This window comes from Peromyscus californicus, unplaced genomic scaffold, assembly GCF_007827085.1.
Source record: "Peromyscus californicus insignis strain IS unplaced genomic scaffold, ASM782708v3 Scaffold_6__1_contigs__length_162567912, whole genome shotgun sequence".
Classification (NCBI taxonomy): Eukaryota; Metazoa; Chordata; class Mammalia; order Rodentia; family Cricetidae; genus Peromyscus; species Peromyscus californicus.
This window is the reverse complement of record NW_026294584.1, coordinates 43,900,012-43,911,804: the sequence shown is the minus strand read 5'-3', so window position 1 is coordinate 43,911,804 and position 11,793 is coordinate 43,900,012. Positions and strand designations below refer to the sequence as shown.

At 43.2% G+C, this 11,793-nt stretch overlaps 1 protein-coding gene across 1 annotated transcript; it reads left to right on the top strand.

Annotated features, from left to right (window-relative positions):
- Positions 1–3,335: 3,335 nt before the first annotated feature.
- Positions 3,336–6,321, top strand: Klf14 (KLF transcription factor 14). Its single transcript, XM_052720666.1, has one exon. It carries the CDS (start codon positions 3,788–3,790, stop codon positions 4,763–4,765), a length of 978 nt encoding a protein of 325 aa, XP_052576626.1. The 5' UTR covers positions 3,336–3,787; the 3' UTR covers positions 4,766–6,321.
- Positions 6,322–11,793: the final 5,472 nt, after the last annotated feature.

The following is an 11,793-nucleotide window of genomic DNA, read 5'->3' as shown; positions in this document are numbered from 1 at the left end:
AGTGAGATCAAGGGGGAAAGGCGTCAAGGGTGTTATTTACAAATAACACGATGATCTACATGGAAAATATAAAAGTCATCTAAAAATAAACTAATAAGAATATTTGCTTTTTAAACAAGACCATTAGCCCTTTCAAAAACAGCCATCAGCAAATTTCTAATAGAAAAATGATCCCACTGTCACAAGAACAAAAGCTGTAAGGTTCCCCCCCCCCGGGGGGGGGGGGCTAACGAAGAGGCACAAGCATTTTGCAAACAAATTATAAAATGTTATTAGAGGATGCTTGAAAATCAGAATAATATTCATGAACTGGATCACTTGGCTTCATAAAAATGCCATAGCTCCTCAAATTAAACTGCAAACTCAACCCAGCAAAATACAAAAAAAAAAAAAAAGTTTTTCTTTAGAATTCGACAGTCTGATGCTATAAAGTTAGTGCAGAAGTGAAGCCTAAAATGGCCAGTGTGGTTATGAAAGTGAACAAAGAAATGACATGTCCTTCTGTACATCAAGAGTTATTATCGAGCCATCATAATTAAGACTTATTATCAAGCCATGGTAATTAAGAGTGTGCTAGTGGCTCAGAATTGGTTTGATCCATGGAAAAGGACAAACTAGGAACATTTCCATGAATATATGGAAATTTAATTTACAATCATGGTGGTATTACACATTAATAGGGGCATGATGACTGTTCAGTAAGTCAGGTCACAGCAGGCTTTCCATGGTGAGGGGAGAGGGCACTGCAATGAATTCCTGCTTTACACCAAGCTTTTCACACGTGGAAAGGAAAATATCAGAGAGGGGCGTGAGAGGCTGTCTCCACGAATCAGGTGTGCTGGGTCTTTAATGGCACAGAGGTAACAGGACCTGTTGTTGCTGTTGTTATTTTTAAGGGATTAGTGTGACTACAGCTACATTTCACGTTTTCTATAATACAGAAGACATCAAAAGTTAAAAGACAAGCTATAGATTGGGACAATATGTTTAATGTGTACACACACGAAGCACTGTAAATCCAAGGGATGACAGATAAAAAGCATGCGTAGCATACTGGGGAAAGGACAACGGCTGTGAAAAAAGAAATCACAGACTCAGAAACTTCAACAGCCAATAAATACATGGAAAAATGCCCAGCCTCACTAGCAGTGAGGGAAATTCAAATAAAATAACAAGATACTGGGTATTGAAAAAAAATTAAAATTGGCAAAAATAAGTCTGAATCTAGAAAGTGTTTAATATCATGTGAGGGAGACAGAATCTCTCACCCACTACTGATGGGTGCAAAAATTGGAGAGTCATTTGGCAGTACCTAGTGAAGCTCCAAACGTGCGTTCTGCCTAGCAACCCCCATCTAGGTATACACATGGAGAAAGTCTTACAAATGTGCAAGGCAAACATGCACCAATAATATCAAAATATTGGCAGCAACTCCAACATTCATCAATAGGACCATGAATAAACAGGACACATTCATATGCATGGGTCTACGATGGAACAATTAAGATGAATTAACTGGATTTATATTTACCAACATGAATAGGGAAAAATAAAAACACACCAAGGAGGAAGAAACAAGCTGCAGAATAATATATACAACCTGAAACCATGTGTATACATTTCTTAAAAGCAATATCTCATATAGATTCATATGCAGTTGAAAGCATGCAGCCCAAATTGCAAAGCTGCATACCAAATTCATGATAGTATTTGCCTTTGGGGGAAAGGGTGGGGTTGCTGCCAGGGAGGCATGCAAAGTGGACTGCAATTTTATCAGAAATGTCAAACAGCTCAAATTTGAAAAGAAGATCTGAAACAGATATGACAAAAATGATAACACTTATCAATTAAAATTTATCAAGATTTATAATCAATAACATTTATCAAGACGACAGGTACACTTGTATTTTCTTCTTTCAGCATTTAAAAATATCTTTACATGTTTTTCTAAATCCTAAATTGAAAAGAAAAACAGGTATTAAATCATTCTGATAGAATTTTCATGTGTAGATTGTTGCAGCACCTGAAAATTTGAGGCAAATACCTTTAGCAAAAATCATCAGTTTTAGAATGGGTTTCCTTAGTAGCAATACGGCTGCCAATATTATTTTAAGGCTGCTGAAATGAATAAGCAGCTCTACAGGTATCAACATAAAAATCATGTTGAGAGAAGCAAGCTGCAAAATGACAAGGGCAGCACTGCCACATTTATTAAAAATTGTAAACACGCTAACAAGGCTACACGTGCATATTTACATACATAGGTGACCGGGCAACAGAGGTGAGCAAGCATTAGAAGGAGATACACTTTATGATAGTGACAAGTGAAGGAGGGAATGAATGGGACGGGGGAGGAGGCCAGTGACAGGCAACCCTCTCTGAATGTTTAATATAAATTAAAAATGTGAAGCAAACACGACAAAAAATACCATACTTGATTATTCTAGTCATAAGATATACGGACACATGTTATTCTTGATGCATGTGCATCATTTTAATTTTCCAGAGGAAAAAATACTGAAGCACTGCAAACAAAATGCACATAACTTAGTATTATAAAAGTAAAGCCTGTATACATCCCAAACTGTGGTGGGACAATATTTAGAAATTATCCTGTTTATTTTCTGTGTGTTTTTTAATTTTAAAAAATAATAAAGGGGGAGAGCAAATAAAGCAGTGAAGACATGTGAAAGAAATCATTCACATATTTGATTATAAAAAAAGGAAAAAGCCCCCCACAATCATAAATCACTGGATGAACATTCTATACCATTTTGCTGTATTTTCTAATTTTTAATTTTTTGTCAAAAGAGAAATAGAAGACGTTGCCTAATTGGAAGCGTGACTTTCTATTATTAAAATTGTGGGAGTCCATTTTAATGTGTTTATCTCGCTGCTAGTCTGTAATTTATATTTCAGCGCGGAAATTTGTTTGTGTGCCTGTGACAGGTTAATGCAGTTTAAACATGCATTTTTCTTTCGTTGCTTGAATAGTTAAATCGTTACTCCAAGGATTTTAAGTTTCTATTTCAAGCCGGGAGGATTCTTCGCTCTCGCCAGGGTTAAAACCGTTTCTGGTTCAAACTGCTATTAATTAATGGCTACGCGGTGGATCTATTAAGAACACGGCTGCCGACCCTGCATTAACAGTCGAACTGCTAAATGAGAAAACTTTGTTTCGCCCCCCGTTTTCTTTTGGATGCAGACTTGGGGCTATTTTCAATTTGGGCAGCGAGCGGTGGACGCGAGTCAAACGCAATCCCAGCCCACTTCGCCAGCGATCGCGCGTTTGCGAAGCGAAAGACAAGTCAGGTATTAACGCGGCTTTTTTTCGCCCCCCCTTAAAGGAAAAAAAAGTTTCTAGGACTCCGCCGGACACCCAGCTGGCCGGGGACCAGGGGCGCGGGGGGCGAGGCCGGCAGGCTGCCCAGAAGTTGCGATCCGGGACTTGCGCGCATTGAAATTACCTGGCTCGCCAGCAGCGGAGAGAAAGCGCAGACAAGATAATTTCTCAGGCTGCTGGGAATGCCTTAGCCCGCGCGGCAGCGCGATCCAGGGGTGTCCTCGGGCCGGGGCGGGTCCCCGCCACCCCCGCAGGCTCCTGTGCGTCAGGGCGCGTCAGGCGGGGCGGGCACGGCGCTGGCAGCAGTCGCTGCGGGCTGCGAGCGGCGCGCACCAGCTTCCAGCTCGTCCGGCTCCAAGCGGCGGGACGGACGCTCCCGGGGACTCTCCTGCCCGCGGCTGGCCGCGCTCGGACGGCGCTAGCCCACAACCGGGCGCCGCCAGCATGTCAGCCGCCGTGGCTTGCCTGGACTACTTCGCTGCCGAATGCCTGGTGTCTATGTCCACCGGCCCGGTGCTGCACGAGCGCGCAACCGACCCCGAGGGCGCGGAAGCAGCAGCTGCCACCGAGGTGGGTGCGGTGCCTCGGGAGTCGGCGGGGACGGGCTCCGGGGCACGGGGAGTGCTGTGGATACCCCCGGTCCTCCAGATCCCCGCTCCTGGCCCCAGCGAGAGCGAAGAGTGTTCTCACCTGCTGGCTGCGAGCGCTTTGGCGGATCTAAGCTGCAGTGGCGGGGAATGCTCCCGGGAGAACTCGGGAGAAGCTCCGTGTGCCTCAACTAGCTGCTGCCAGCCGACCTGGTGCTCCAGCCCCACTGGGTGCTCCGAGCCGGTCCCCGCCTTCTTTGAGGAAGAGCTCACCGGCGCTGAGAGCTCCTTTGGCGAGCCTGCCATCCTGAGTGCACCTGAGGTCCCCGAAGACCCCGATGACAGCGGAGAGGTGCCCGAGGGGCCCCCAGGGGCCGGCCCCTCGCCAGCAATAGGCCCTACGTTCCGGAGGAGGCAAGTTACACCCGCAGCCAAGCGACATCAGTGCTCCTTCCCGGGCTGCAACAAAGCCTATTACAAGTCTTCGCACCTCAAGTCACACCAGCGCACCCACACGGGGGAGCGCCCGTTCTCCTGCGATTGGCTCGACTGCGACAAGAAGTTTACGCGCTCGGACGAGCTGGCCCGCCACTACAGGACGCACACCGGTGAGAAGCGCTTCTCCTGCCCGCTGTGCCCCAAGCAGTTCTCCAGGAGCGACCACTTGACCAAGCATGCCCGTCGCCATCCAACTTACCATCCCGACATGATCGAGTACCGGGGGCGTCGTCGCATTCCCCGCCCTGAGCCACCACCCCCAGCCATGGTGGAAAGCTCCGGTTCCGACTCCAGCCCCGACTCTGGCCAGGAGACCAGCTTCACTGCTTGCCTGTAGGACTGTCCTTGCTGTCTGTCTTTCCCTCCAGCACAACTCCCCCAGGCCGTTGTCCTTGCCTTCTCTCTGTCCATTCCTATTTTCTAGGGTCGTTAGACAAAGGCACAGACTGGTTGCTCCGCTCTGAAGATGGGTTCCAGACAAGCTTGTCGGACTCTGGAGAGGGACTGGGAGCCAGAAGATAGTGGGAAGTCTCGCAACGCAATTACCATCTGAAAGGAACGGTTGCTTCAAAAGAGCCTGCAAGGAACCAGTGAGAAGGAATGAACTTTCGGTACTCTTCAGCGTACTGAAGATTCTTCCCTCCATGGCACCAGAAATGTAAAACTGAATTCTCAAATGCTTGAGGCGCTCCCAGTCCCAAAGGACTCTGGTGTCTCAGCCATTGACCAGGGCGGACCTTGGAGATGGTGTCTAGGGTGGCAGTCTTGGAAATGTCCAGACTTGAATGATGAGAGGCCTTTGGAAACAGAAATTATTTCTATTTCTGTAAACAGCAATGTTTACTAATTTATTTTTATTATCCTTTAAACAAAAATTCCAGGTTGATGGGAAGCTAATGTCTTCCGCTCTCCCAATTGCCCCAGCTACCTCTGCTTTGTGGATGTATGGCTGGGATATGCTTTTATGTGCCTGGGGAGTGCTATTAAGTCTGCTTGCAATTCCTATAGCATATTGTGGAACCCTGCGCTTGCATTGTAGCCCTTTTCCTTTTTAAAAATTCCTTCTCAAGGGTGGTAACTTTCTGGCTCACGATTATGAGAAGATTGGTTAAGTAATTAGAAAACAACTATAATAGCACTAGAGAGAAAAGGCTAGTCTGAAATAATTTCTCCTTCACCTAGAAGGCAAGCCCAAGTAACTTTTGGGTGGGACAAGTACAAAACCAGACTTTTCACAGCCATTGATAGCTGTTCAGAGAAACAGAGAGACGAAGTTCCCACTGCCCCACCCTAAGTAATCTTAGGCATAGATGAGGCTGTTCACCTCTTAGTGGCTAAGTAGGGCTTGATTTCCATGGAGGTCTGCACATTGTTGTTTCTGTTACAGGTGAATTGGTGGGTAAGGGAAAAAAAGTGAGAGATTGGTTTATATTAGAGAGCTACTGTCTTGGATTTGGAAAAGAAGCAGCTAGATAATAGCTATTATTAAGTAGGAGCATCTTTCTCTAACAACAGAGTCTGAAGTTACAACCTTAGGGCCCTTCTGCCCCCTTAAAGGAATCAGAGATTTCTGTTGTGTGTTCCAGCTACTGTGGATTGAAATTATTGGTGTGTGTGTGTGTGTGTGTGTGTGTGTGTGTGTGTGCCTGTGTGTGTATGTGCCTGTGTTCCTTTCATTAAATATGAGGCTGAAAGGCCTTTCCTAACCTGATAAGGTCCCCTATGGTCCCCTCCTGGATATCTTATACCACCCCATCAATTAACTTGTAAAAGATGTTGTAATCTCATGGGATCATAAGAGGCACCTGATAAAGTAAATTGCTTTCCCCTGTCTTATATATTTAAATGCTGAAGCTTAAATTATCTCAAAGTTATATGCTAAGTTTCTGGCAAGAGCTGTGATTAAAAGTAAAGTGTTTGACTTTAAAATGGTTTTAGTCATTGTGTCTCCATTTTCTCACTCCCTGGGACCTTAGACAAAAGGTACTATCTTCCTATCACCATATCATCCCCTCTCAGCCTGGTTTTCTGCTGCGTCTAGAAATCTTTAATGTTGAGTGCTGCTGAGTCCTTTAGCTATTGTATTTAATACCCAAACCCTTTTTTCTTTCTTTCTTCCTTCCTTCCTCCCTTTCTTTCTTTCTTCCTCTCTCTCTCTTTCTCTCTCTCTCTCTCTCTCTCTCTCTCTCTCTCTCTCTCTCTCCTTTCCTTTCCTTTTCTTAGTTTTTTTTTTTTTTTTTTTTTTTTTTTGGTTTTTTTCGAGACAGGGTTTCTCTGTGTAGCTTTGCGCCTTTCCTGGAACTCGCTTTGGAGACCAGGCTGGCCTCGAACTCACAGAGATCCGCCTGGCTCTGCCTCCCGAGTGCTGGGATTAAAGGCGTGCGCCACCACCGCCCGGCAGTTTGTTTTTTTTGTTTTTTTTTTTTTGGGGGGGGGGGGGACAGGGTTTCACTGTGAAGCCCTGGCTGTCATTGAACTTGCTCTGTAGCCCAGGATGGCCTGGAACTCATCATAGGAACTGTCTCTGCCTCTCAAGTGCTGGGATTAAAGGTGTGTGCCACCACCGCTGGGCTCCAAACCCCTTTCTTAACAGGTGAAGTCCATTCTCATGGGCACACCCTGTGGTTTTAAAGGGAAAATGGTTCTTTGGTATCCTGGGAGAAACTTTTTCCTTGGGGCTGATAGACTGACTCTTGGTGTCACCGCTCATCTTGTTTCTGGTCCTGGGCCTTCAGGTGTCCTTGAGGGAATAGATGATTTCAAACACAGCATTGGAATGCTACTAGGTTCTCATAAACTATGTGAGGGGAGGGATCCCTGGATTGGCCCAAAGAAGGAGGCCTATAATCCTCAAGAGGTTCAGTGTTTTATAACGAGGCCACCAAGAGCAGGTGGGATTGTGCTTGAAGAAGAAGCCCCTAATTTTATTTATTTACTTACTTATTGATTAATTAATTAATTAATTTGTTTGGTTTTTTCAAGACAGGGTTTCTCTGTGTAGTTTTGGTTCCTGTCCTGGATCTTGCTCAGTAGACCAGGCTGGTCTTGAATTCACAGAGATTTGCCTGGCTCTGCCTCCCGAGTGCTGGGTTTAAAGGCGTGCGCCACCACCACCCGGCTGAAGCCCCTAACTTTAAAGGAGATTTTTTTGTTTTGTTTTGTTTTGTTTTTCGAGACAGGGTTTCTCTGTGTAGTTTTGGCACCTATCCTGGAACTCACTCTGTAGACCAGGCTGGCCTTGAACTCACAGAGATCCACCTGCTTCTGCCTCCTGAGTGCTGGGATTAAAGGCGTGCAACACTACCGCCCGGCGATTTTTTTTTTTTATTAGAAAGAGGCCTCCTTTTGCTTGTCTGTTTTCTCATGTGAAGCATGTGGGGCCCAGTGAGGTAAGGTTTTCTCTTTGTCTCTTTCAATAGAGAATCTACCATTGGGTAAGTGAACTAAAGAAGCCAACAAGAACTCTTATTAACTATTCTGGAATTGTTTAAAAAAAAACAAAACAGATTTCCAACTGGTACATAACTTCTAATTTTCAAGGTCTCAAATAATGTTCACAGTTGGATTCTACCCTGGGGACTTTGATTTGGAACTGCCCTCTGACACGCTACTGCTATCAGGTCTTGGAGTGCTAAGCAAAGAGACACTCAGGACTCCATAGTGGACGGATGAAAGAGGCAAGATTTTTTTAATGGTCTTTCTTGGTCTGAGTATTATTCTTTGCACTATTTTGAGGAATAGTTATGAATGAGATGCCTTAGAAGAACATCTTAAATCTCTTGGTATTTCTGTTCTTACTTTTTGTCTATTAGACCAAGCTCAGTGAGGAAATGTATCTGGGGGTTGGCTGGATTGGGGCCGAACCTCTGTGTCCTTACCCCACCCTCTTCTCAACAGATCGGATTTAGGAATGAACTAGTAAGAGAATCTATTAATAGAAGTCTTCTTGAAATCTGGCTTGGAAGGTGGGAATTAATTCCAAGTCAGATCTTGCATGTGAAATAAATGTATTCCCTATCTTGCTTAGAGGAGGTGAAGGGAACAGGCTGACCCCACCCATGGTGGCAGTAATCTGGTTTTGTCCCTATTTCTCTGTTCCTTTTCAAGCAAGGAATCATTTTGAAATATTTCTCTTTGCCCTGTCTACCTCTCACTTTTCCCATAATAAAAAGATTGCATTCTCTAATCCAGGTATAAAGAATCAGGTCATTGTGCACACATTCTCCATGCCCCTATGTCTTCTGTGACTGCTTGTCTTTGGTGTGCATACACACAGCTCAGATCCTGATTTCATGTGGTCATCATGCTTGCTGAGACCTGGGTCTGCCTTCCAGAAGCAGACCTGAAGAGCATCTGGGTCTTAACTTCCTTGAGGGCATCGTGGCCCACGCTGCCATCTAGGTAAGTGTTTCCTTTGTATGCTTTTCTTTGGGGGGGGGGGGGTCATCCCAAGTCTAAAAATTGGGTGATGTTGGGGAGACAGTATTTGAAAGCCCTTATTGGTCATAATATAGCTTTATCAGCAAAGTACTGATACTTTGATTTTTATTGCTGAATCTATTACTCATTTGATTGAGAACTTGGAGGGAAATATATATTTTATATATATATATATATATATATAATATATTATATAAAAATAAATAAATGAATTCTCCTTTAATCCCTAACATATTTAAGTGGGCCTTGATGTTAAATCTTTCTTTTTTTTTAAAGATTTATTATGTATACAGTATTCCCTGTAGGCCAGAAGAGGGCACCAGATTTCATTACAGGTGGTTGTGAGTCACCATGTGGTTGCTGGGAACTGAACTCAGGACCTTTGGAAGAACAGTCAGTGCTCTTAACCACTGAGCCATCTCTCTAGCCCTTGATGTTAGATCTTGATTAGGCATCCTGACTGGAGTTAAGGGAATGAAATAGGATGTCTAATGTGCTAGAACACAGTTTTAATGCTTTAGTTAGCTTGAATCTTGTAGTTCTCTGAGGGTTTTTTTTTTGGGTTTTGTTTTTGTTTTTTGAGACAGGGTTTCTCTGTGTAGCTTTTGGAGCCTGTCCTGGAACTCACATTTGTAGACCAGGCTGGCCTCGAACTCACAGAGATTCACCTGCCTCTGCCTCCTGAGTGCGTTCTTTGAGATTTTCAAGTCCAAACAGCTTATGCTAACAATTTTTCACCTTTAAATCATTACTTTTGAAAGGCATTGAAGATCAAGGTTTGCAAAAATTGGATAAAATTGGCTGCATAAGAGACTGTGGCTGGTCTTGATTCTCATAGATATGGTTGAGACAAGCTTGCTGCAGAAAGGGAATACATTACACAATTGAATGGATCATTTTTTTTTTTTGCTGCCTTTATTCCCAACCTCAATGGGAAGTGGTGACTTTAGGTTTCAAACTCCCCCTATACTTTAGAGCACAAGCTTAGAAGGCCCTTGCCCTAACATTTTGCTAGAGATTATCATGCAGCATTGGATCCATTTTCCAAACTTGATTCTCCCTGATCTTGCTGAATTGCATCTTTTTATAGAGTCAAAGAAAGACTGATGGGAGGGACCAAGTTCTTTTCCTCATATGGGGCAGGTGCACGTTCTGTGTTTGTTGCTAGATTTGTTGACTGTGTAAGCCCCCAAAACGGAATTTCATGGACCTACTCAACTGAAATCCTCTGTGTTCAATTAGAGAAATGATGGGTTTTTGTCATAAATACATAAAAAAGAATGGAGTTGCATTACATGGGAGTTTATGGAAGAGAGAAGCAATGTCATTATAATCCTAAAGGCAGGAAAGATATTTAAAAGGGTTGTGTCTAGATACTTCTGCCTCTACCAATCATATATGTGTTTAGAAACTGAATTCAAAAGAGAAGCAGGGAGTTAGTGAAAAATAAAGGGAGATAAAGGGAGGTGGTTGGTTAAGCTAGAGGAAACGGATTTATTAAGAAGAAAGACTGTAGTTTTGGGTGATAGTACTGATATAAAAGAAAAACAGTCGGGCGGTGGTGGTACACGCCTTTAATCCCAGCACTCGGGAGGCAGAGGCAGGCGGATCTCTGTGAGTTCGAGGCCAGCCTGGTCTACAAAGTGAGTTCCAGGAAAGGCGCAAAACTACAGAGAAACCCTGTCTCGAAAAACCAAAAAAAAAAAAAAAAAAAAAAAAAAAAAATCAAGAGATAATAAATCTTCTTTTTTTCCAGACAAGGTTTCTCTGCATAGCTTTTGCGCCTTTCCTGGAACTCACTTTGTAGACCAGGCTGGCCTCGAACTCACAGAGATTCGCCTGGCTCTGTCTCCTGAGTGCTGGGATTAAAGGCATTCGCCACCACCGCCCGGCTGAGATAATAAATCTTAAAGACAAGACTATAAAAGAGGGTGACACTGTAGTCATTACTAAATTAGAGGAGGTGATTGGAAAGAGATCTAACAAAAGAATTGAAGCAAGTTTTCAGAGAAATTCTCACCTCCACTGGAGATCTCTGGTAAAGAAAATTTTGGGAAGCACCTGCCTAAGTCTGCAGAGAAAATAATGAGAACTCATCCTTTTGGTCCTGATGTAGGAATGCTGAGAAATCATTCTTTTGGTCCTGATGTAGGGATGCTAGATGGCTTGAAGAGTGGAATAATTATACCTTCAAGAGAAAATAGAGGAAAACAAGACTCAAATATGTACAAATAATTAATCAAACAAATTTAAGAAATTAAGAAAGTAGTCATGAACATCCCAGTTGGCTCCAAAGTAAGTATTTGTTAAAAACAAAACACCAATTTGTTATTTAATTTACAAGAAAACTCATAGCAAACGATGATTTCTGAAACTGGTAAAGAATATCTATCAAAAGCCTACTGCAAATATCAGACTGAGTTGTTGAAAGTTTGCAAACATTCTTACTGAATATGTGGTAAGATGAATTATCTTAATAATCAAGCAGATAATAACATAAAATGCATCTAATATTAAAACATTATAATTTTGGAAGTCTAAAAGCAAAGTTCTCCATAACTAAGATAAAAAGAGAAATTAACCAAAATGTAGACCTGAAGGAAAACAGACAACATGATGCAGACCATGAAGAGCGCTAAGTCTAGAAACGTAGTCTATAGCCTGGAACTTTTCTCGGGTAAAAGAAAGGTTGAAAATAAATGAACTAAGGTTTTTAACTATAAAAGAAAAGGAAAACAATCAAATGAAAGTGGGCATGCCATGGGCGCTGTATTCTCAGTCAGAAAGAGAGTGGTCACAAAGCAGCTTTTAAAAGAGGTTCTTAAAGGTGGGGGTCCTCTTAGATGGTGGCTGTGGCTTCTGAGAGCCTATTACATAAACACATACCCACTGTATGTGTGATTTAAGATTTCATAGAAGCAGGGG